Source organism: Vipera berus (genome assembly GCF_964194415.1).
Source record: "Vipera berus genome assembly, chromosome: 3".
Lineage (NCBI taxonomy): Eukaryota > Metazoa > Chordata > Lepidosauria > Squamata > Viperidae > Vipera > Vipera berus.
In genome coordinates this window covers 4,903,695-4,930,694 of record NC_138204.1, presented here as the reverse complement: position 1 = coordinate 4,930,694, position 27,000 = coordinate 4,903,695, and the positions used below count along the sequence as shown (strand labels likewise).

General features: G+C 43.9%; 1 protein-coding gene across 1 annotated transcript in view; it reads right to left on the bottom strand.

Moving 5' to 3' along the window:
* Nucleotides 1–13,577: 13,577 nt before the first annotated feature.
* Nucleotides 13,578–27,000, bottom strand: part of RTEL1 (regulator of telomere elongation helicase 1) — a 177,222-nt gene continuing 163,799 nt past the window's right edge. The window contains exons 33-36 of the mRNA XM_081323881.1: nt 24,725–24,832; nt 22,176–22,298; nt 18,323–18,426; nt 13,578–14,981 (exon numbers count right to left, since the gene is read on the bottom strand). Coding sequence (XP_081180007.1) covers nt 14,889–14,981; nt 18,323–18,426; nt 22,176–22,298; nt 24,725–24,832 — 428 coding nt within the window. The 3' untranslated portion in view covers nt 13,578–14,888. The remainder of the gene's footprint in view (nt 14,982–18,322; nt 18,427–22,175; nt 22,299–24,724; nt 24,833–27,000) is intronic.

Genomic DNA, 27,000 nt, shown 5'->3' with positions numbered 1-27,000 from the left:
AGGAGACTGTAAAATAGATAAATGACTATATAATCTATCTATCTATCTATCTATCTATCTATCTATCTATCTATCTATCTATCTATCTATCTATCTATCCATCCATCCACCCATCCATCTTATCTATCTAGATCAGGGGTAGGCAACCTTGGCTCTTTTATGACTCGTGGACTTCAACTCCCAGAATTCCTGAGCCAGCCATGCTCGCTCAGGAACTCTGGGAGTTGAAGTCCACAAGTCTAAAGGGGGGCCATAGTTCCCCATGCTGGCTCAGATATTCTGGGAGTTGAAGTCCACCAGTCATGAGGGGCCCACAGTTCCCCCATGCTGGCTCAGGAATTCTGGGAGTTGAAGTCCACGAGTCATGAGGGGGCCATAGTTCTCCCATGCTGGCTCAGATATTCTGGGAGTTGAAGTCCACCAGTCATGAGGGGCCCACAGTTCCCCCATGCTGGCTCAGGAATTCTGGGAGTTGAAGTCCACGAGTCATGAGGGGGCCATAGTTCCCCCATGCTGGCTCAGGAATTCTGGGAGTTGAAGTCCACCAGTCATGAGGGGGCCATAGTTCTCCCATGCTGGCTCAGATATTCTGGGAGTTGAAGTGCGCCAGTCATGAGGGGGCCATAGTTCTCCCATGCTGGCTCAGGAATTCTGGGAGTTGAAGTTCACGAGTCATGAGGGGGCCATAGTTCCCCCACGCTGGCTCAGGAATTCGGGGAGTTGAAGTCCACCAGTCATAAAAGAGCCCAGGTTGCCTACCCGTGATCTAGATAATAGAGATAAAGAATAGATGACTATATAAAATAAATGTAGATAACTATATAAAATAGGAAGACAGACAAATTACAGTGTCTTGCTCTGTAGGGCTTCTCTAGAGAAGACTTAAAATATAACAGCGTTTTCTGAAAGCAATCATGAGGCCAAATCACAAAAATCAAATTCAGGAAAGTACAATCCTAGCAAAATGTAATAACTATTATCTGCAGAATTATTGTATTTGAAAGACAACAATAATGTATAAATCAATTTAAAGGGGGAGAAAGACAAGTAATTGTTACCTACCTGATGGTTAATGATTCTATATTATCATTATTTTATTCTACCAATAAAATAATGATAATATACTTGTGTAGATTAAAAGAGCAATAGATTCTGGAAAATGAAAAAAAGGGAGAAAGAGAAAACTAATGTTAACTTTTAAAAGTTAAAAAAAATGAAACCTTTTTGTCTAATAATAATAATAATAATAATAATAATAATAATAATAATAATAATAATAATAATAATAATAATAATAATAATAATAATAATAATAATAATAATGTTGGAAGGGACCTTGAAGGTCATCTAGTCCAACCCCCTGCTCAGGCAGGAAACCTTATACCATTTCAGACAAATGGCTGTCCAGTCTCTTCTTAAAAACCTCCAGTGTTGGAGCATTCACAGCTTCTGGAGGCAGGTTGTTCCACTGGTTAATTGTTCTAAGTTGTCAGGAACATCGGCAAAATGTCCAGGCTGCCTTTGAAGTGAACAGATTCTACTTAAGACCTGTGGATTTCAACTCCCAGAATTTCCCAGCCAGCCATGGTGGCTGGGGAATTCTGGGAGTTGAAGTCCACAGGTCTTAAGCCATCAAGTTTAGTGAGACAGTCAAGGTTGCTTTGAGTTGATGTCATGCCTCAGATACCCCAGCAGATGGCAGCACATGGTTGACTTGAGTCTAGGCTGGGAAAATAAGCAAGACACAGCCTTGGGGGAAGGGGGCACCCCACCTGTACCCCAATATCCCTGGGCAGTTGGCTAGACTGGAAAGTCCCAAAAGCCAGGCAGTGTGAGTTACTTGAATACCAATGGCAAGAAAACTGACATTAACAAAGGTGCTTTAGTCTTAAAGCTCACCACCTCAGTCTACAGATAGTCCTCAACTTACGACCACAAATTGGGAACAGAATTTCTGTTGCTAAGCAAGGTGGTTGTTAAGTGAGTCACGCTTAAGTTTATATGATCTTCTTTGGCTATGGTCGTTAAGCGAATCACAGGTTGCAAATGGGAATCCCATTGCCCCAGGATGTCGCAATCTTAGAGGCCTGTTGCCAAGCACCTGAATTTTGATCACATGCTGATGGGGGTGCTCTGAGGGTCAGAACTGCGAGGACTAGTTGTAAATCAGTTTTTTTTCCCTCCAGCGCTGTTGTCCACGCTGCAACGAATTTGGCCTAAGGCTAAGCCATTTCTACTTGGTTTTCAGTTGCCACGGTATGGGAGGGGGGGATGTGTGCTTTTAAGGTTAGACAAAATAATGAATTGTCCCGTGGGAACCAAGGTCATTGCTGATTGCATTTTGGTGGGCTACAGTTTTGTTAGAAAGCCCATGCAAATAGTTAATTGAGGAATGTGATTTATGACATCGTGCTGGGTGGGAAGTTCAACTTTGCAACATTGTAACCTTTGGGAGGGAACTTGGCTCACTTTTGATGAGGATTTTTGTTGTTGTTAGGATATTTGTAGCCAATAAATAAATATGTTCTTTAAGGAAACTTCCTGCCTTGGAGTTGTTTTTACTGGTCTCATCTATCACAACCATGACAGCTGTTCCAAGTTCAGACAGTTGCTAAGCACGTGACTGTAAGTTGAGGACTATGATGCATATCGAACTACAGGTCGCTCTTGACTTATGATCACAATGGAGTCCAAAATTGCTAAGTAAGGCAGTTGCTAAGGGAGTTTTGCCCCATTTTCCAACTTTTCTTGCCACGGTTGTGAGGTTGATCACTGTGGTTGTTAATAAGTGAATTCGGCTTCTCCATTGACTTTGCTTGTCAGAAGGTCGCAAAAGGGGACCATGTGACCTCGGGACACTGCGACCGTCATAAACATGAATCAGTTGCCAAGCATCTGAATTTTGATCGCATGGGGATGCAGCGGCGGTCGTAAGTGTGAAAAACCATAAGAAGTCACTTCTTTTCGGTGCCGTTGTAACTCCGAACTATTGCTAAATGAATAGCTGTAAGTCGAGGACTACCTGTATCCATTTTAAGTCTCAATGGGTTAGGACGCTGAGCTTGTCGATCAGAAGGTCAGCAGTTTGGCGGGTTGAATCCCGAGTGCCGCGTAGCAGAGTGAGCGCCTGTTACTTGTCCCAGCTTCTGCCAACCTAGCAGTTCGAAAGCACCTAAAAATGCAAGTAGAAAAATAGGGACCACTCCGGTGGGAAGGTAACAGCGTTCCGTGCGCCTTTGGCGTCTAGTCATGCCAGCCACATGACCACGGAGACGTCCTCGGACAAGCGCTGGCTCTTCGGCTTTGAAACGGAGATGACCACCGGCCTCTAGAGTCGGAAACGACAAGCACGCATGTGCGAGGGAACCTTTACCTTTACCTTAAGGTAAGACATGAAATAGTTCCTCAAACGAAGAGGCAGAGAATCACCCCTGTTTCCTGCAACATTTCTACAAGAATCCAGTCTTTGTGGGATTTTAGTTTTACAGCTCTTTTAATTTCATCCTGCTGAGCACCTGATTTTTCTTCCTAACTGCTGAAGGTAGGAAGGATGAGTTGTTCACCGTGATCAATCGATCCTAATCTGATGAGCCAACAGTTTTATAGAATTGCTGTCTTGATACATGCTGAAATGTGGTTAGGTTAGGTTACCTGTTTCAAAAAAAAAAAAAAACCAAACACCCCCCCAAACGCCTAATTTTTTAAAAAATTTCCAGCCTCGTCTTACAATTAAATTAAGCAGCCTTTGGGACTTTACCACCATCAACTTCCACACTGTGCTCTTCTAGCAATTATGCTGACCGTGTAAGAATCAGCTCAATCGTCATTTATTTCTGAAACAGCCCCACGCTCGTTAATGAAGTTGAATTTCTGCAAACAGTTCTGGGGTTTCCAGGTTAACAGTCCGATGCCTGCGGTATGCGAGCATCAACTTTCGAAAGTCAGTCAGATCGTGCAGCCAACCCAGTGCTTTTTTTTGTAAAAGAAAAAGGTGCCGGAACTCACACATGTCATACAACCCGCCTTGCCTACCCTACAAGGTTCCATCCAAAAAAGGTGCCGGAACTCCGTTCAGAGCGTTCGATGAGAAAAAAAAGCCCTGAGTCGACCTTATCCCACCATCTTGATCGATTGCTGCCATTCGGCTCTTCTTGGGGCTTCCCTTGAAGAGTGCGCCTGATCCTCACGTGCTGTAAAATGCACCTGTGGGAAGCAGGGACCCCTAGGGGTGCCAGCTGTTTCCCAAGCCTCGTTCCAGGTGTTTGGTTGGAGTTTGAAGGGTCAAAGGTCTGCCTCCTCCGTGGCTGAGGAACCGGTCTGGATCTTTAAAAAGATGTGCTTGTTGGCTTTCTGCTCTGAGAAATGATTTCCTAAGAAAAGGAACTTGGGGTCAGTCTCCTTTGTCTTTAGGGATGGATTTTTCTGTTTAGCAAGGCTGCTTCTGTTGTAATTAATAGTCGATTTGGCTGCTTGAAAGCATAGCTTTAAAAAAAAGCGCCAGCGGTTCAACCTACTGGAAAGTGGTGGCAGCAGACCTTTCTTTTGATTTCTGGCTCCTATTCCAAAGGTGTTTTTTTCACGAGGCAACTGGACTTCCTTGTTTTTCTTTGAAGCCGTTTCGCTTCTCATCCAAGAAGCTTCTTCAGCTGTGACTGGATGGAGTGGGAGCGGGGGGGGCGGGGAGAGAGCTGAAGAAGCTTCTTGGATGAGAAGCGAAACGGCTTCAAAGAAAAACAAGAAAGTCCAGTTGCCTCGTGGAAAAGCATATTTAAGGATAACTATGACTAAGAATAAAGGGACGTGGTGGCTCAGTGGGTTAGGACGCTGAGCTTGTCGATCAGAAGGTCGGCAGTTTGGCGGGTCGAATCCCGAGTGCCTGTTACTTGTCCCGGCTTCTGCCAACCTAGCAGTTCGAAAGCACCTAAAAATGCAAGTAGAAAAATAGGGACCACCACAGTGGGAAGGGAAGAGCGTTCCGTGCGCCTTTGGCGTCTAGTCATGCCGGCCACATGACCACGGAGACGTCCTCGGACAAGCGCTGGCTCTTCGGCTTTGGAACGGAGATGAGCACCGGCCCCTAGAGTTGGAAACGACTAGCACGCATGTGCGGGGGAACCTTTACCTTTTACCTTATGACTGAGAATCTCCAGAGATGTGTGGCGCCTATTCTTCAGAGGTGGTATTTTTTTAAAAAAAATCTGATGATGCATGAAACCGTAGCTTTTTTTAACCACTGTGAATTTACTTAAGTCACAATTGACCATAGATTGGCCACTTACTAAAGAAGATAGTTGAAACTAATTATATGGAGCCAGTTTGGTAAAGTGGTTAAGGTGCTGGTCTAGAAACTGCTAGACAGTGAGTTCTAGTTCAGGAGCTGCCCCAAAGAAGCGGGAGTCAAGCTATCCTCCAAAGCGCCTGAAGGCAGGACAAGAAGCAACGGATGGAAACTAATCAAGGAGAAAAGCTACCTAGAACTAAGGAGAAACTTCCTGACAGTTAGAACAATTAACCAGTGGAACAACCTGCCTCCAGAAGCTGTGAATGCTCCAACACTGGAAGTTTTTAAGAAGAGACTGGACGGCCATTTGCCTGAAATGGTATAGGGTTTCCTGCCTGAGCAGGGGGGTTGGACTAGATGACTTCCAGGGTCCCTTCCAACATCATCATCATCATCATCATCATCATCATCATCATCATTATTATTATTATTATTATTATTATTATTATTATTATTATTATATTCATAAAACATGAACTTCAGTCAACTGACTGGCACTAATGGTTGACACGGGTTGCTGCCAGCATCCTAGGGATCAACCAGGTATCTCCTTAAAATGTAAGGTTCTGAGTAGTGCAGTTTTTTGTAGCTTTGCTGGTTATTGCGGGAAGCTACAATTTCTTGATGTATTTTGCAAAATTTTTGGACATAGTTCGCAGTGCCCCGATGACAATGGGTATCACTGTTACGCGTTTCATCCCTAATCGTGCAGTTTCGATGGCATTATTATTATTATTATTATTATTATTATTATTATTATTATTATTATTAATCATTGCACAGTCAGCCAGATGTTCAGACTGGATTTGGCATTTTTGTCTACCTATCGAGTCCTTACCAAGGACCTGGGATAGGCAGATGAGATGTGGATGTTTGATGGTATTACAGATATTGTTGCAGGATGGAAGCAGTTCCTAGTAAGGCCACCTTTTGCAATTGACTGATGGTGAATTTGTCAATGATGATATTATTATTATTATTATTATTATTATTATTATTATTATTATTATTATTATTATTATTCCCACATTAGGCATGAAAGGCAGCTAGGTGAATCTGAGCCAATCAGCAGGAGATTGTGAATTCTAGTCCCGCCTCAGGTGACTTTGAGCCAATTGCTTTCTCTAAGCCCAGCCCACCACACAGGATTGTAGTTAGCAATAGCACTTAGACTTATATACTGCTTCAGAGTGCTTTACAGCCCTCTCTAAGCGGTTTACAGAGTCAGCATGTTGCCTGCAACCTTCTGCATCCTCATTTTACCAACTTTGGAAGGATGGATGGCTGAGTCAACCTTCAGGCAGTCAGGATCGAACTGCCGAGCAGCTGGCAGTCGGCAGGATTAGCCTGCAGTACTGCATTCCAACCGCTGTGCCACCACGTTGTAGGAAAAATAGGAGGATGAAGGAGGAATTAGAATGCTATCTTGAGTTACCTATAAATTAATAAAGGTGGGATAAAAATCTACTAAATAAATAAGTAACAGAACATGTCCTTTATTGGAAAAATATGAATATTGTTAAATAATTGAATAAAAATAATAAGATTGGTATTAGACAGATCAAAGGCAGGCAATCCATAGGCCCCAGGACCATTTTGCTATTCTGCATGAACAAACAGTATTTCAATAGTGCCCTTTTTTTAGTTTTAAAATATCAAACAAAGGCTAAAATAGATACGGAGATAGATGTGCTAATTTTGATAAACTCATGAAAAATAGCAAAAAAAAAACAAAACCAACCCATGGATTTGGTTGCCACCATCCTCAAGGGCCTAAAGTAAATAATAATAATAATAATAATAATAATAATAAAGAAATAAAGAAGATTTGACTGAAAAAAGAAGTTGACAATTTCCAATACAGGTAAACCGATGACAAAGTGAAGGATGCTGCATGTGAATGATACATTTCAATTCCTTGACAGATTAAAAACCATTTTTTTTGCAATGATTTCATTAGACCATCTCCCTAAAAGGTGATATAGCTGGGGGAAAAAAAAAGATATTTTCCTGTCAAGGAACTCCAGCTGAACTTTTGCTATAAAAACCGGATGGAAAATTCACAGCTTGACAAAACTCAAAACTCCTTTTTTTAAAACCAAGAAAGCATGTTCCAAAACAAAGTCTATTTTTAAAAAATTGACTAGAAACACACAGCCCTTGTGATTTCCACAAAGTAACAGGGAAATGTGATTGCTAACTTTTTTTTTTTGATGATAAGACTTTCATATACAATGGTTTCCTTTGAGTGATATTCCAGGTACTGCAATTACAGTATTACATTCCTTGTTTTGCTTTTATTTTCTTAAAGTTGATTCTACCCAGGTCCTTCAAAGCCCTTTATTGTTGATCCAGACAGCAGGATGGTGAATCATGGATTTATTCAGTACCATATTAAGGGGAGGACAAGCCTGCAGATTTAATCAGATTTGTTTTTTTTCCAGTTTACACCAAAATGAAACAGAAAGAGGAAAAAAAAACCCAATTACGCAGAGAAGTACAGGGCTCTTAAACACAATAATTTAAGATGCTGTGATGTTTCAAGCACAACCTGGTGTTCAGTCTGTTGTACAGAACACAGAATAACCCAGTTGGAAGGGACTTTGGAGGTTTTCTAGTCCAGCCCCTTGCTCAAGCAGGAAAACCTATACCGTTCTGGAGAAATGGTTGTCCCAATTTCTTTTTAAAAGCCTCCAATGATGGAGCACCCACAACTTCTCCAGTTCCATTAATTGTTCTGTCAGGAAATTTCTCCTTAGTTCTGGGTTAGAGTTTTGGTTTGTTAAGTTCCATCCGCTGCTTCTTTGTTCTGCCTTCTAGGGCTTTGAATAGGTTTGACCCCTCCTTTCTGTAGTAAAGGTAAAGGTAAAGGTTCCCCCGCACATGCGTGCTGGTTGTTTCCGACTCTAGGGGCCGGTGCTCATCTCCGTTTCAAAGCCGAAGAGCCAGCGCTTGTCCGAGGACGTCTCCGTGGTCATGTGGCCGGCATGACTAGACACCAAAGGCGCACGGAACGCTGTTACCTTCCCACCGTAGCGGTCCCTATTTTTCAAACTTGCATTTTTTACGTGCTTTTGAACTGCTAGGTTGGCAGAAGCTGGGACGAGTAACAGGTGCTCACTCTGTTATGCGGCACTCGGGATTCGACCCGCCAAACTGCCGACCATCTGATCGACAAGCTCAGCATCCTAACCCACTGAGCCACCGCGTCCCTTTCTGTGACGGCCCCTCAAATATTAAAAGACTGCTATCATGGCATCCATAGTCTTTCTCTTTGTTACACTAGACATCCCCAGTTCCTTCAACTGTTCATCTTACGGCTTAGCCTCCAGTCTCCTAATTCAGGGCTTTTCAACCTTTTCACCCACTGTACCACTTTTAGGATATGGCAACATCCGAGGACCACCAGTCGCCTAGCAAAGGTGTCAAAAACTTGATGACCCCCCTCAAAAAGGAAAAAAAAGCGATGAAGTACAGGTAGTCCTCGACTTACAACGCTTAGTGACTGTTCGAATGGCACTGAAAAAAGTGCCCCCCCAAGCCACAGTCGAGCAAGACACCTGCCTGCTCGCCTGGCGGCACTGTCCCTCCTATCCGAGTTTTTCATTGTTGTGGGCATTTCTGTTGAGGATTGGCAGCGGGGGTGGGATGGGGGAGGTTGATTTTTATTCCCCCCGTCTGCTGGGTGGTTGCAGCAGGTTTTGGTCACTTCACATGACCCTGGGACAGTGAGACCATCATAAATATGAATCAGTTGCCAAGCATCTGAATGTAAATCACAAGACCCTGGAGACGCTGCAACATTCCAGCTGATCGGCGCTTCTCCTGGGCTCAGCGGAAGCGCCAGGATCAGCGCCGAGCTCCAGCTGGAGACTGGCGCTGATCCTGGTCCTTCCACTGAGCCCTGACAGCCCTGCAGCCATCTCTTGCTCAGGCTTATGCGGTGCTGTCATTCCCCTCCTCCGGTACCACTTTTCTAGGATGGTTGCGTACCACCTACCAGGTGCCACTGTACCACAGGTGGTACCCGTACCACTGGTTGAAAAGCCCTGTCCTAATTATCTTAGTTGCTCTTCTCTGCACTCTTTCTAGAATCACATCTTTTTTTTTTTACATCGTGGTGACCAAAACTGGACGCAGGATTCCAAGTGTGTGGCCTTACCAGTGCAATATAAAATACTATCACTTCATGTGAACTTGATATTGTAGGAAGTCAACCCCCCCCCACCCAGAGAATGAAATATTTTGGGGTATATTAAAAGAGGCAGGATAGAATATTTCCCCGGAAGGAGAAATGCAGGGGGGGAAAAAAATTCCCCTTCCCTCAGGCACAAATCACCATCTTTAGAAATGGAGATTTGGTAATCCATTCAGGAAGACTGGGGCACGCTATTTATAATCAAGACGCCTTCAGCCCGCGTAGCTGACGGGATTAAGAATTTACCTTCACCCACCCAGCTCCAAGGACAGGGCATGACCTCCCAGCCACAATGGGAGTTAAGACAACAATAGTTAGAATAACAAAACGGCGCACTCATGCACAGGTCAAAGTACATTGCACAGGTTTAGGTTTAGGTTTATTAAATTTATATGCCGCCCTTCTCCCTGAGGACTCAGGGCGGCTCACAACAATAAAAAGTTAAAAGATATAAATACAAAAATTAAAAGAGGATTAAACAATATGAGAAATAAGAACAGTTTAAACCAATAAAAAAACACATTTAAAAACTATGATTAGTCCAGGCCCGCTTGTTGGAATAACCAGGTCTTTAGGTCACGGCAGAAGGACCGAAGGTCAGGGGCCATCCGCAGCTCCGGGGGCAGTTCGTTCCAGAGGGTCGGCGCGCCCACAGAGAAGGCTCTCCCCCTGGGGGTCACCAGCCGGCATTGCCTGGCCAACGGCACCCTGAGGAGGCCAACTGTGGGAGCGAACCGGGCGATGGGAGGTAGACATTGGCAGCAGGTGGTCTCGTAAGTACCCCGGGCCTAAGCCATGTAGGGCTTTAAAGGTGATTATCAGCACCTTGAATCGCACCCGGAGGGCAACCGGAAGCCAATGCAGCTCGCGCAGGAGTGGTGTAACATGGGAGTATCGAGATACTCCCATAAGCACCTGCGCGGCCGCATTTTGCACCAGTTGAAGCCTCCGGGCACACTTCAAGGGTAGCCCCATGTAGAGAGCATTGCAGTAATCCAGGTGAGAGGTGACAAGGGCATGGGTGACCGTGCATGGGGCATCTCGGTCCAAAAAGGGGCGCAACTGGCGTACCAGGCGAACCTGGGCAAAAGCCCCCCTGGTCACGGCAGTTAGGTGAACAGGAACAGGCATCTCAAATACAAAGCCCAAACAAGGTATAAACACTCACCTACTCTCAACTCCATTTCGTCACCTGTCCCGGAACTGCATGCTGCTGCTGGTTCTGCTCATCGATAAACAGGAACTTTCTTTCTTAAGCAGCCTCCATTTTATTCCCAGCTTGGAACTGGGCCTGATTTTCCTTTCAACAATATCATCCCTCTGTTAATACGGCTAGAACACATTTGTCCAAGGCGGTATAAGGATTCCTGCCTTGGCCAGGGACTTGTGACTAGAAGACCTCCAGGGTCCCATCCGGCCCTATAATTTCAACTTCTAGGAAGGCTAGTAAAAAAAAAAAAGATCCACCTTGAGAAATGGTGATAAAAGTAAATAAGTTCTAACTTTTAACGTGCCTGATTTGTGAACCCTTAGGTCAAAAGTTGCGTTTTAGAGCAGTGTTTTGCAGCATCAGCAACTTCTAAAGTTCTGTTCTGGACTTCCAGAATTCCTCACCCAGGATGGTGGAGATGAGTTAGTTTGATCAGCATTGCTGATGAATGAATGATGTTTCTTGTTGCAGGGTGAATAAGTGACACTGTGGGTATTGCCCGTGTAGTTCAGAAGGCAACATTGGCGTCGGGTCTTTTGTCACAATTTGCTTCCTGGATCTGGGCCCTTACAAATATGATCTCTTGTTGTTGGTTAGTATCTGTGTAAGCGGTCTTGTGAAGTCTGTTCAGAATGGGTTTTGGTTGACTGAGGATGCAACTGGCTGTTTTTAACTGGGCACAGGAGAGGACTCATTTTCTGTCTCCTGGATTGTTTTGATAGGCAATTGTTTTGGGGAATATCAGAATAACAAGAGTTGGGAGGGGCTCTGGTGATCATCTAGTCCAGGGGTGTCAAACTCAATTTCATTGAGGGCCGCATCAGCATTGTGGTTCCCCTCAAGGGGCCGGGTGGGTATGGCCAGGGTGGGCGTGGCCAGCTCTACATCGTTGGCATCAAGGGTGCCTATGGGGGCCTGGGCAGGAGTGGGACAGATCTGAGGGTCTCTGGCAGAAGGAGGGTCTCTGGGTCGGGGCCAAGGCAGTGGGGGCCGTTCCCTCACTGTTTCCAGGATGGCTTCGCGGGCCGCATGAAACCACTTCGCAGGCCGAATCCAGACCCCGGGCCTTGTGTTTGACATGTCTGGTCTAGTCGAACCCCCTGCTCAGGCAGGAAACCCTATGCCATTTCAGACAAAGGACTGTCCTCCAGTGATGGAGCACCCATAAGTTGTTCCACTGATTAATTGTTCTAATTGTCAAGAAATTTCTCCTTAGTTCTAGGATGGATCTCTCCTTGAAAAGTTTCCACGCATCGCTTCTTGTCCTGCCTTCGGGGGCTTTGGAGAATAGGTTGCATTCCTCTTCTTTGCGACAGCCCCCAAGATAGTGGAAGACTGCTTCATTTCATCCCCTAGTCCTTCATTTCATTAGACACACCCAATTCCTGCAACCATTCTTTGTATGTTTTAGCCTCCAGTACCCTAATTGTCTTTGTCGCTCTTCTCTGCACTCTTTCTAGAGTCTCAACATCTTTTTATATTAGGGTGACCAAAACTGGATGTAATGTTCCAAGTGTGGTCTTACCAAGGCATTATAAAGTGCTATATATATCCTATGCCAGGGCTTTTCAACCTTTTCACCCACTGTACCATTTTTAGGATATGGCAACATCCGAGTACCACCAGTCGCCTAGCAAGGTGTCAAAAACTTGATGACCAAAAAAAGGAAAAAAGGGATGAAGTACAGGTAGTCCTCGACTTACGACAGTTCGCTTAGTGACTGTTCGAAGTTACAATGGCACTGAAAAAAGTGCCCCCCAAGCCACAGCCGAGCAAGACACCTGCCTGCCCGCCCGGCGGCGCTCTTCCTCCTGTCTGAGGTTTTCATTGTTGTGAGCATTTCTGTTGAGGATTGGCAGCGGGGGTGGGGTGGGGGGGTGTTTGGTTTTTATTCCCCACCCCCCTCTGCTGGGTGGTTGCAGCAGGTTTTGGTCACTTCACATGACTTTGGGACACTGTGACCGTCATAAATATGAATCAGTTGCCAAGCATCTGAATGTAAATCACAAGTCCCTGGAGATGCTGCAACATTCCAGCTGATTGGCGCTTCTTCTGGGCTCAGCAGATGTGCCAGGATCAGCGCCGAGCTCCAGCTGGAGACTGGCGCTGATCCTGGTCCTTCCACTGAGCCCTGACAGCCCTGCAGCTCCAGCCGTCTCTCGCTCAGGCTTATGCGGTACTGCCACTGGTTCAGCTCATTCCCCTCCCCCGCAACCACTTTTCTAGGATGGTCGCCTACCACCTGCCAGGTGCCAATGTACCACAAGTGGTACCCGTACCACTGGTTGAAAAGCCCTGGCCTAGCCCATTTATGATAGCGTGACGTTTTGTGATTTTTCATTTTTGCAGATGAGTGGGATGCAGTTCTACCAGCGGAACATTATATATATATGTATACGCATAGCTGGTAGGAATGTGGGAAGTGGATGTGGAAAAAAAAGTAAGAGATGTTGAGAATTACAGGTAGTCCTTGACTTACATTCATTTAGTGACCATGAGAAGTTGCAACAGCGCTGAAGAAAATTGACTTATGACCGTTTTTCACATTTATGACTATCGCAGCATCCAAAATTCAGATGCTTGGCAACTGACTCATATTTATGACAGCTGCAGGGTGTCCAAGGGTCATGTGACCAGCTTTTACAGCCTTCTGACAAGCTAAGTCAATGGGGAAGCCAGATCCACTTAACAACCATATTAAAAGAATAAAAAGAATAATAAGAGTTGGAAGGGACCTTGGAGGTCTTCTAGTCCAACCCCCTGCTCAAGCAGGAAATCCTATACCATTTCAGAGAAGTGGCTATCCAGCGATCAAAATATACTTCACTGATCATTGTTGGATTTATGTAATTTATTCAAAGGTCTCGTTTTAAGGATAATGCACAAGGATAATGAATGGTCAATAAATTCAAATGCAATCCTAACAATTAAATCACTATGTCAGCCAAAACATTCACAAATCATCCTTGGTAAAAAGCCAATCCTGAAGTTATTATTTATTTATTATTTAAATTTATATACCGCCCTATTCCCGTAGGACTCAGGGCGGTTTACAGGGAAAATTAAAATACATAGTATACAAAATTAAAATCAATTAAAACTATTAATTAAATTACAGTCCCTGAAGTTAAACTAAAACCCAATTAAGTTAAATTAAATTAAAACCCCTCAGTCTGGGCCAGACAGCTCGAAGAACCAGGTTTTCAAGTCCCGGCGAAATGAGCGAAGGTCGGGGGCAGTCCTGAGTTCCGTGGGAAGTTGGTTCCATAGGGCCGGTGCGCCCACAGAGAACGCCCTTCCCTTGGGAATAACCCGCCGGCATTCCTTAACCGGTGGTACCCTGAGAAGGCCCTCCCTGTGGGAGCGCACAGGACGATGGGAAGTTGATGCCGGCAGCAGGTGTTCCCTTAGGTAATCCGGACCCAAGCCATTTAGGGCTTTATAGGTCATTATGTGCCCCCATCCTAAAATAGACAATGGATCGCATAAACATAGAGGCATCATTCAGGTTCTTTCTGCTTTTTCATCACTGCCTCAGCGATTTCACTTAACAACTGTGGCAAGAAAAGATGTAAATGGGGCAAAACTCACTTAACAAGTGTCTCACTTAGCAACGGAAATCTTGGGGGTCAGTTGTTGTTGTAAGTCGAGGACTACCTGTAATTTATTCCTTTAAAATACATGCCTATCCAGATCCCGTGGCAATTCAAACTAATGGGACTTAGTGGAAACTTCATTTAATTCGTAAGGACGGCAAAGTAAAAAATAAAAATAAAAAAAAGTGAGAGGTGATTCTTCAGAGACCGAATCGAAAGCGCCACGCAAAGTCCATATTAGAAAGTCCTTTTTAATTTTCCCATAATAAAGACAATAGGCTTTCTGGTACCTGGCCTCACTGCAAAGATCATTATTAAAAAAAATGATAACAAAACGTTAACTCTGATTTAAACGCCATCTGGACCGACCGAAACGGACAGGAGCACTTCAGTGGTTCAAATATCTGGAGAATGCTAATGATGAAAACCGTGTGGCTTCTCTTAAGAGAAGAGGAACCCCAAGGGAACAGGGGTGGGGGTGGAGGGTCCAGAAAGGTGACTTAAAATAACTTGCAATTTTTTTTTTTGTTCCTCTTTCACACAGACCAGCTGGAGCAACCCACACAAGTCTGTGGATCCCATTGAGCATCTCAAGTATTCACTCTACTTGTCTTTCACGGGGGGATCTGGCCAGTAAGATACGGCCAAGTGTCTTCTCTTGGTATCCACTTGGCATTCTGGGCACTTCTTGGCAAGCTGTGTGGGGAAACACAAGAGCAGTCAAAATATGGCACTTTCTCCCCAGGATCCTTGATGCCTACACTGTTTAAGACGGTGAATTAAAGTCCAAATTATTTGTTTGTATTCTGCCTTTATTATTTTTACAAATACCTGAAGGTAGTGAACATATCCAAAATGCCTTCCTCTTCCTATGCCAACCCCCTCCCGCCCCAAACAACAATCCTGTGAGGTGGATTGGGCTGAGAGAGAGAGGAATTGGCCCAAAGCCACCCAGTTGGCTTTCATGACTAAGATGAGACTACAACTCACCATCTCCTAGACTGGCCCAAAGTCACCCAACTGGCTTTTGTGCCTAAGGCAGGACTGGAACTCCCCATTTAATTAGTGCAGGTTCGCATCCCACCAGGCTCAAGGTTGACTCAGCCTTCCATCCTTCCGAGGTAGGTAAAATGAGGACCCAGATTGTTGGGGGCAATAAGCTGACTTTGTAATAATGCCGCTGGGGGCCCCCCAAAAGCCCTAATAAGCAGGCATATACATAGAATGAAGGCTATTGCTAAGCACATTGATTTGTGCTTAGATTGTAAGCCGCCCTGAGTCTTCGGAGAAGGGCGGGATATAAATGGGATTAAAAAATATATATAAATAAATGCCAGTCAACACAGAACTTTCCGTGCAGGCACCTGGTGATCCCTTGTTACATTTGGTACCAACTCCAACCTCCAGACAATTGTGTAAGTACCACAGAAGTAGCCTCTGTTTTATGTTACATTGTACGGACTAGTACAGTAGATACGGCACTGACGTTGTGGCTGGCTGTTGCAATTGCTTATCTTGATTAGGAGACTACGCCTGGCAAAACCTTCCATTCCCACTCATGCTAAACTAGCCTTTCTAAAATAGTTTTTATCTTGGTATGAGAAACTTTAGAAATATGACCAGTCAAAGGGATTATTCTGACCACATACCAACCTCTGTGGGTTTCTGGTTAATGATGATAAGCATGAAAGAGTCATGCAATGTTATGTCTACTTTGGCTTCCTGGATTAGCAATCTTAAATCCAAAAACTCAGGACAGCTTCTTGCATTGGTGACCTCACAAATTCCCAAACTGCATCCAGCCAAAGGGCAAGGTGACCACTTGAGTTTCCCGTTTCCCTTCTTTCTTTCCAATCTCAACATTGTTTGGGTTTCCTTTACTAGCGGGTACAGATCTGTGGCCACCACCAGAGCCAATTTTAGTGCCTTTGGCCTCCCCTCAACCATAATGTCTTGAGACATCTCCCTTTCCAGAAAACAGCGGTCACATTTTTGAAATATGGTTAAACCAACTTGAGGTTTGACGCTCCATGTCGTTTGTGTTCGCCCCGTATTAAGGGAAAATAATGTGCATTTGAAGGAGCCAACTGGTGCTTTACAAGGAACACAAAACTTCTATCCTAAATTTATTCTACACTTCTTCAAGGACAATTTTCACAAGGAAGCATCTGTCAGAATAATAATAATTGAAACATATACATCAATATTTATGAACTAACATAAAGTATCAGGAAGCTTTAGGCTGCATTAATAGAGGGATAGAATCAAGATCACGTGAAGTATTAATACCACTCTATAATGCCTTGGAATACTACATCCAGTTTTGATCATTGTGATGTAAAAAAGATGTTGAGACTCTAGAAAAAGTGCGGAGAAGAACAACAAAGATGATTAGGGGACTGGAGGCTAAAACATACAAAGAACGGTTACAGAAATTGGGTAGTCTAGTTTAATGAAGAGAAGGATGAGGGGGGACAGGATAGCAGTCTTCCAGTATCTCAGGGGCTGCCCCAAAGAAGAGGGAGTCAAGCTACTCCTCAAAGCAGAACAAGAAGCAACGGATGGAAATTAATCCAGGAGAGAAGCAACCTAGAACTAAGGAGAAATTTCCTGACTGAGGACAATTAACCAGTGGAACAGCTTGCCTCCAGAACTTGTGTATGCTCCAACACCGGGAGATTTTGGACAACCATTTGTCCAGAATGGTATAGGGTTTCCTGCCTGAGCAGGGAGTTGAACTAGAAGACGTCCAAGGTCCCTTCCAACTCTTGTTATTCTGCTTCAGTTGGTACTGAATGAGGCCCTACAGACAATCTTGGACACCCCCCACCACCACCAAAATGACACATGTGACACCTCTACTCCCCGTGCTGCATTGGCTGCTGGATTGCTTCTGGGTCCAATTAAAGTGTTGGTTATGACCTTTAAAGCCCTGCACAGCATGTGGTCAGGTTACCCATGGAGCTGTCTTCACCCCATTACAGTAGCCTGTCCCACCCAGTCAGACAGGTAAGGGGTGTTTTAGGACCCAGTCAGTTCAAGAACGCTGACTGGTGGGGTCCAGGAAGAGAGCCTTCTCTGCTGTTACCCCTGCCCTGTGGAACATCCACCCCAGAGGTGAGGTGGACTCCTACTCTCTTACGCTTCCGTCAAGGCGTAAAAACATGGCTCTGCGGCCTTGCTTGGGGTGCCCAGAAGAGCCCGCAACCATGGGGCTGGTAAGTGCCCTGAAAGCCCCCCCTCTTAATCGATTTTTAACATTCTTTGCCTGTTTTAAATTTTACATACTATTTTAAAGAAGAGGCTAGACAGTCACTTGTCTGAGATGGTATAGGTTCTCCTGCTTGAGGAGGGGGCTGGACTAGAAGACCTCTAAGATCACTTCCAGCTCTATTCTATTCCACTATTTAAATTCTATTCTATTCTATTCTATTCTATTCTATTCTATTCTATTCTATTCTATTCTATTCTACTCTACTCTATTCTATTCCACTATTTCTATTCTATTCTATTCTATTCTATTCTATTCTATTCTATTCTATTCTATTCTATTCTATTCTATTCCATTCCATTATTTAATTTCTATTCCATTCTATTCTATTCCACTATTTAAATTCTATTCTATTCTATTCTATTCTATTCTATTCTATTCTATTCTATTCTATTCTATTCTATTCTATTCTATTCTATTCTATTCCATTATTTAATTTCTATTCTATTCTATTCTTATTCCTATTCTGTTCTGTTCTGTCCTACTCTACTTTTACACTTTTAATATTTTATTGTATACCATCCAGAATCCCTTTCTGGTGGAGACGGGTGGTTCTTAATATGATAGATAGATAGATAGATAGATAGACAGATAGATAGATAGATAGATATGGTAAATGAATGGATGGATGGATGGATAGACGGACAGACACCCTGAGGTATTTGTAAAAATAATAATGGCAGGATACAAATAAATAAATATACAAAAATAAATCAGCTGACGCAATTTAAGACCAAAGGGGGAAAAAATGAAAACGAAAGCTAACCTTCAAGGAATTCTCCCAACATTCGTTGCAACTTGTGAAGGAACACTGCTGGCATTTAAAGGGCACGCCATGCTTAGAACCGCATTTAGCACACGTATAGCCACCTAAACAGGGAAAAGGAAGAAGAATAAAGTGGCTTTCACACCAGACCAATCCTTTGACCTCGCAGCAGATTCTTTCCGCCGCTCGAGCACTTGAAACACAGATGAAATGCCAGTCAGGCTTCACTTGCCAATAAAGGAGAATCTCTGTGGCTCAGGGTTGAAATGTGGGCTCTTTGATGCTCTCTGAGCTTGGTTGTTTTCCTGCAGACATTTCCTTACCCAAACGAGGTAGCATCGTTAAGTGCTAGTGTTGACGACACGTTACCTAGTCTGGGTAATGAAACGTCTGCAAGAAGACAACCCAAAGAGAGCACCAAGGACCCCCACAGTCCTCCTCCTCCTTCTCCCCACTCCCTTCTAGCACTGATGATGTCACCTAGTCGGGTCATGAAACGTCTGCAAGAAAACCAGCAAGCTCAGAGAGCCCCAAGGGCCCCTCCCTACTTCGCTTGCTTAAAGATAATTGTTTTCAGGTTGCGGAACCAAACAGAAGTTTCATGTTGATCTTGACCAGAGGGCCCAAATATGGAAAGATCTCTAGCGCAAAAAAGATGGCAACAGGAAAAGCTACCTACCCATCTCCACCCGACAACCAGAATCAAAGGGAAGTTACATTTTTGTAATTCAGCCAAAGGAACAAATGTCAACCAAGACTGATCAGACAGGTTCTCAGAAAATAAAAAGGTTCTCAGCCTTGGTGGAGCAGTGGGCTAATGCCTCCTTAAGTAACACCAGCTGCCTGCAATTAGTGCAGGTTCGAGTCCCACCAGGCTCAAGGTTGACTCAGCCTTCCATCCTTCCCAGGTAGGTAAAATGAGGACCCAGATTGTTGGGGGCAATAAGCTGACTTTGTAATAATGCCGCTTGGGTGTGTGTGTGAAAGCCCTAATAAGCAGGCATATACATAGAATGAAGGCTACTACTAAGCTTGTAAGCCGCCCTGAGTCTTCGGAGAAGGGCGGGATATAAATGGAATTAAAATAAATAAAATAAATAAAATTTGCTGAGATGGGCAGTTATAGAAATCAACCCATCAAACCCATCGCCGCGGCCTCAAAACACTCCTTTTTCAACTGGCTGACCTGGACTGACAGGGATTTAATTATGTTTAATTTTTATTTTAATTATGTTTACAATTTTTAACTCTAATTTTTAATTTATTTTAATTTTTAATTTCAATTTATTGTACAGAGGCCTTTAATTTTAATTTTATCTTAATTTCTGTATTTATTGTATATTATTGCTGTTAGCCGCCCTGAGTCCTTTGGGAGATAGGGCGGGATATAAGCCCCATTAATAAATAAATAAAATAAAACAAACTTCACAACAATATTCTGGCCTAGAAGAGTTTAGTTTCTGCCTTTCCTTTTCTTTCTTTATTTCTTCTGTGTGTGTGTGTGTGTGTGTGTGTGTGTGTGTTTTAAAAATATTTATTTTAATTTGTAGGACTTGATTTATCAGCTAGCCTGAGAGATTTCAGTCGGGATAAAAAATAATAATAATAAATAATTTGATTACCCCCATTGCAAACTGATGTACTAAACTGAATAAATCCAAATACCCCAAATCAACTTCACAATGATAATCTGATCTACATATAGTGGTGGTGGTGAATTATTTGATCCCCTGCTGATTTTGTACGTTTGCCCACTGACAAAGAACTGATCAGTCCATAATTTTAATGGTAGGTTTATTTTGAACCTTTCTTGTCAAAGTACAACCATGTATACGTTGAGATTGGCTGAGCCTCCCTTCGTGCCCCCACCCCCAACTTACAGTGACAACAAACCCTCCATCTTATTACATCGTGTGAGCTAATTGCACAACGCACCGGCCTTGCAAGTCAATTCTGCATAAAGTTTATAAAATTATTTCCCGTTCAAAAGCCTGACAGCCCATGGATAAAAGCTGTTCTTCAGCCTGTTGGTGCGGCTGGCTATACTCCTGTATCTCCTACCCAACGGTAGGAGAGTAAAGAGGTATCGACCAAGGTGTGAGTCGTCCCTGAGGATTTTCCTCACTCTTCCAAGGCAGCGGGGCCTGGCGAGGTCATCCAGTGGTGTCAGGGGACAGCCCACAATGTCTTGTGCTGTGCTCACCACCCTCCGTAATGCTTTCCTATCCGCGGCTGTCAGACCAGCATACCAAACCACAATACAGTACGAGAGGACGCTCTCTATAGTAGACCGGTAAAAGAGGGTCATTAGCCGTTGTTCTACCCTGTTCTTCCGCAAGACCCTGAGAAAGTGGAGTCTCTGTTGGGCCTTTCTGGCCACCTGGGTTGTGTTGACTTTCCAGGTAAGATCTTCACAGAGGTAGACTCCCAGAAATTGAAAGGAGGAAACTCTCTCCACACAATCCTCCCTGATGTAAAATGGGGCTGGTTCCTCCTTTTTCCTCCGGAAGTCGAGCACCATCTCTTTCCTCTTGCTGATGTTCAGGTGCAAGTTGTTCTCTGGGATAGTTTTTGTACCTCCCCCCGGAACGCTGTTTCATCTCCACCTGTAATAAGACCCACTACAGTGGTATCATCTGCAAACTTAATGATCGCAGTATTGGGTATTATCACAGATACCACCGTTGTAGATATTAAATTGATGTTGAATTTAATTACGGCAGCGAGACTTTTAGTGGCGCAATATTGGAAGAAGGAAGAACTGCCGACTATAGAAGAATGGACTTTAAAAGTTTCTAACTTGGCGGAGATGGCAAAGATCTCAGCGTATTTGAAAGATCAATCGCAACAGAGATATACCGTGGAGTGGAAGAGATGGATAGATTATATTCAGAATAAATATGGGACTAAAAAGTTTCACTTAGCATTTGAATAAGCAGCGGATTTATATGATGTATAATTAGCTTGTAGTTATTTTATTAAGAGTTAAAGTGCGATAGAATTTAATATCTTATTGTTGTTTGCATATTTTAGATTATGTTTGTTTGTATTTTTATACCCTGTATTTAGCTCTGGGAAGTCGGGGAGGGGGAAGGGGAGGGGAGGGGAGGGGAGGGGAGGGGAGAGTTGGGGAGGTTTGGGGAGAGGGGAGGGGTTTTGTATTCAAAAATGTACTGTAAAACTTTTCAATTAAAAAAAATGATCGCAGTAGATGGGTCGGACGATACACAATCGTGTGTGTACAGTGAGTACAGGTAGGGGCTAAGCACACAGCCCTGTGGCGAGCCGGTACAAAGCTTCAGGGGGGGTGGATAAAACAGACCCGACCCTCACTGTTTGTAGCTGGTCCCTGAGAAAGTCTTTAATCCAATCGCAGATGGAGGGGGAAAAATTCAAGTGAGTCAGCTTTTCAATAAGGATGCTCGGCAAAATGGTGTTGAAAGCCGAGCTGTAATCAACGAAAAGCATCTTGACATAACTTCCAGGTTTCTCAAGATGACTTGCTACAGAGTGTAGAGCAGTAGCTATGGCATCATCTGTCGACCTGTTCCCCCTGTAGGCAAATTGATGTTTGTCGAAGCCCGGTGTTTATTTTAACAGTGAGACACAACAACAACAAAAAACCCAGTCATAACTGTTTTTGTGTAAAGACCTTAGGCATTCGTTTCATTTCTTCTTCGTCACCCAATGGAGACTTTAATCTGGTTTGCAATATATAATCTGCAACCTTCCATCTGTAGTTCCCATGTACAGGAACCCCTTGGCTTACAACCAAAATCGTTGTCCATAGGGTCACGATGGGTCAGACACGACTTCGCAACTAAACAACAACACTTAATCAAAAGACACCCACCACCTATTGGAGAGAGAGGAAGGCTGTCATCGTCTATGGATTTTCGTAATCTGCTGGCCCCTCTCTCGATTTCCTGTGGGTCTGGATTTTGGAACTGCTGTGGTGCTTCATTCTTGGAGGAATCTGCAGAAAATATTACACATTCACATTGCCAAGAACATACGGGACTCCATTCAGACAGCTCTCCCCACACACACTCCTGTGATATCTGTACAACCTCTCCAAGAAAATTTGCTTTAATTATTACTTTAAAAAAAAGCAGAATTACAGAAATCTTATAGGTAAAATAAATCAAGGTTTAACTGTCTTGCAGAATTCCAATTGGCACGATTCAGTTAGCCCCTTCTGATCTGCAGATAGGAAAGACGTATCCGATGGGACTGTCAATTTCTTAAATGTTTTCATAGCAATAGCAATAGCACTTAGACCCGTGGTGGCGGACCTATGGCACGTGTGCCATAAGTGGCACGCAGAGCCCTTTCTGTGGGCACGCGCGCCGTCGCCCCAGTCCTAGGCCTTCAGCTGGGTTTTATAAAACCTTTTCACTTTAGGCCTCCGCTGGCGTGTGGGGGGAAAAAGATTCAATCAATCAATTTTAACTTCTCATGGGAAAAAAAAAGATCTTGCAAAGTTGGAATTGATTGATTGAACATTTTAGTCCCACTCAGGCTGCCATTACCACCGCACTCATGCCCATCCAATGGGCCATGCCCACCCAATGGGCCACGCCCACCTGGCACCCAATGATACATAAGTGGGTTTTGGGTTGTAGTTTGGGCACTTGGTCTCTAAAAGGTTCGCCATCACTGACTTAGACCTATATACAGTGCTTTACAGCCCTCTCTAAGCGGTTTTACAGTCAGCCTATGGCCTCCAGCAATCCGGCTCCTCATTTTACCAACCTTGGAAGGATGGAAGGTTGAGTCAACGGTGAGCTGGTCAGGATCGAACTCCTGGCAGCATTCTACATTCTATGCACTGTGCCACTGGAGCTCTTTTATGGTTTTATGGAGTCATACAAGTGAGATGGGCACTATAGAAATTTGATAAACAAATAAAAGGCCAGATCCTGAAGTTGAAACTCAAATACTTTGGCCACCTAAGGAGAAGGAAGGACTCACTGGAGAAGAGCCTCATGCTGGGAAAGATGGAGGGCAAGAGAAGGAGGGGACGAGCGAGAATGAGGTGGCTGGATGGAGTCACTGAAGCAGAAGGCGTGAGCTTAAGTGGACTCCAGAAGATGGCAGAGGACAGGAAGGCCTGGAGGAACATTGTCCATGGGGTCGTGATGGGTCGGACACAACTTCGCAGCTAACAACAACAACAATAAAATAAAATAAAATAATGAGAGTATCATGATATGCTTTTGCCATCCCATTCCTTCTTCAGTTGGGGCTAACTAAAAGGGCCCCCATGTTGCTATTGGTCCTCTCTCAACCCAAACTCTACATCATATGCCTAATTTCTAGGCATCTCTACTAAGTTATTAAGCACAGGTAACATTTCTGTTGCTAAGTGAGACAGCTGGTAAATGAGTTTTGCCCCATTGTACGACCTTTCTTGCCACGGTTGTTAAGCAAATCACTGTAATTGTTAAGTGAGCAACATGGTTGTTAAGTGAATCTGGCTTCCTCATTGACGTTGCTTGTCAGAGGGTCGTAAAAGGTGATCGCATGACCCCGGGACACTATATCTATCTGGGCTAATGCCTCCTTAAGTAACACCAGCTGCCTGCAATTAGTGCAGGTTCGAGTCTCACCAGGCTCAAGGTTGACTCAGCCTTCCATCCTTCCCAGGTAGGTAAAATGAGGACCCAGATTGTTGGGGGCAGTTAAGCTGACTTTGTAATAATGCCGCTGGGGGGGAAGGCGAAAGCCCTAATAAGCAGGCATATACATAGAATGAAGGCTACTGCTAAGCTTGTAAGCCACCCTGAGTCTTCGGAGAAGGGCGGGATATAAATGGGAATAAAAATAATAATAAATAAATAAATACGAGCTGGTGGCCAAGCATCCGAATTCTGATCCTGTGACCGTGGGGATGCTGCAACGGTCGTTAAGTGTGAAAAACAGTCACGAGTCACTTTTTCAGAGCCGTTATAACTTGGAACAGTCACTAAACCAATGGCTGCCGGACGAGGAGTGTCTGTGTGCAGCAGTGTGATGTTTCCTTACAGAGGCTTTGAGCTTTCTTTAGCCCACTTTGCTAAATTTGCTGTAGGGATTTGACTCATCATTCTGAAATCCACCAGGCGTTCCAAGGTTGACAGATAAGTGTGTAATGTTCTACAAATCCAGCTAATGAAAGAAAAATCTGTATTAAGAATGACACCACAGTACGCTTCCCAGGAAGGTAAAACTCATCTGTTGAGTATTCTGGGTTGTTTTTTTAATATATATATATATATATATATATATATATATATATATATATATATATATATATATATATTTCAAATGACGATGCAATATTTTAACGATGAGTGTGGAAGTGCCAGTAAAAGAAGCACTGAAAATTGTCAGGGCGTTGTGCAGCGTAAAAGTTCTTACCAAGGCAATCTTTCTTTTTGTTCTCCTCTGGGAAAGCCATGCCAGTCAGCTCTCCGCACATCTGTAGGAACCGCTCCTTGTGATGCGGGCGGACGAAAGGAGCGAAGCCTATCAGAAAAACAAAGCAGCAGGTCACAATACGGGCCAATGACTTCCAAGGAAAAACAACGAGAACATGTCTCATCTTCTCAGACAAATAGTCTATGGAGATTCTCTTATCAGCCAGGTCATGGTTGTTGTTTTTTTGTCCCCTAAAAAGGCAACTGGATTTTCTTCCTGTTTTCTTTGAAAGCGTTTTTTTTTGCTTCTCTTCCAAGAAGCTTCTTCAGAACCGAAGGAGTTTCTCGGATGAGAAATGAAATGTTTTGAAATAAAATGCCAAGAAATTTTAGTTGCCTTGAGGGGAAAACAAAACAAAACAAACACCCTTGGGACAACAAACAAGGGAAGACTTCTCAGGTCCAAATTTTTTTTTACACAGTAGAAAGACGAATGAAAATAGGAGCAAAGTAGGGGAGGAGAAAGGGAAGAAGAAAAAGTGAAGGACAAAAGGGACAGAAGGAAGAAAAAGGCATTGACCTCTTTAGCGCAGCAGCATAAGATAATGCAATACAGCCTCAACCTTTACGCAATACAGGTAGTCCTTGACGTACGGCCGTAATTGAGCCCAAAGTTTCTGTTGCTAAGTGAGACTCTTGTGAAATGGGTTTTGCCCCATTATTTGACTTTTTTTTTTGCGCCACGGTTGTTAAGTGAATCACTGCACTTATTAAATCAGTAACGGGGTTGTTAAGGGAATCTGGTTTCCTCGTTGACTGTGCTTTTCAGAAGGTCATAAAAGGTGATCACGTGACCCCAGGACCTGAAACATCATAAACAGGAGTCGGTTGCCAAGCGGTTGAATTTTCATCACGTGACCAGGGGATGCTGATGCTGTAACGGTTGTAAAAGTGAAAAATGGTCATGTCACTTTTTTTTTTTAGTAATGTTGTAACTTTGAACCGTCACTAAATGAACAGTTGTAAGTGTGAGGACTACCTGTAGTATGTACTACTAGCCATTTCTGTAACGACAGCCTATCTCAGCGATGGCAAACCTTTTAGAGACAGAGTGCCCAAACTGCAACCCAAAACCCACTTATGTATCGTTGGGTGCCAGGTGGGCGTGGCCCATTGGGTGGGCGTGGCTGCGGTGGTAACGGCAGACTGGGTGGGACTAAAAAGTTCAATCAATCAATTCCAACTTTGCAAGATCTTGCAAGAAGTTGAAATTGATTGATTGATTGAATCTTTTTTTTTTTGCACACGGCAGCCGAGGCCTAAAGCGAAAAGGTTTTATAAAACCCAGCTGAAGGCCTAGGACTGTGGCGACGGCGCGCGTGCCCACAGAGAGGCTCTGCGTGCCATTTGTGGCACGCATGCCATAGGTTCGCCACCACCGGCCTATCTAAATCAGCAGAATTCATAGCCAAAGTTTCTTTCTTTCTTTTTTTTTCTCCACCTCAAGCACAAAATCCCAAAGTGGTTTCCAAGCGGAAACAAAAGCCAGTTTTATTCTCTTCTTTCACTAGGGCAGGCAATTTCGCCATCTCTGCCAACTCCATCACTTTTTCCAGCCAGTCGTCCATTACAGGAATTAAAATATCTTTCCATGTTCATACACAGAGCCGTGCTGTTGCTGTCAGCATGTATAACGACAAAATTCCAAATTCTTTTTTTTTTAAGTTCTTTGCCCATTAAGCCTAGAAGACAAGCCTCTGGTTTTTATCTTGATATTCGCTTTAAGAATCGTCTGTATTCAGATGTGAATCTTACTCCCAATTTAAAACCAGGAACAATCAGGTGACTGTATCCATCAAGCTGTGAGGCTAACAATGCCTCTCCCAACAGTGCTTCTAAACTATGCGTTTAAGATTTATGTAGAATATGGCCTTGAGAGGTAAAATACAGGTAAAGAAAGGTAAAGGTTCCCCCGCACACGCGTGCTAGTCGTTTCTGACTCTAGGGGCCGGTGCTCATCTCCGTTTCAAAGCCAAAGAGCCAGCGCTTGTCCGAGGACGTCTCCGTGGTCATGTGGCCGGCATGACTAGACGCCAAAGGCGCACGGAACGCTGTTACCTTCCCACCGTAGTGGTCCCTATTTTTCTACTTGCATTTTTACGTGCTTTCGAACTGCTAGGTTGGCAGAAGCTGGGACGAGTAACAGGCGCTCACTCTGCTACGCGGCACTCGGGATTCGACCCGCCAAACTGCCGACCTTCTGATCGACAAGCTCAG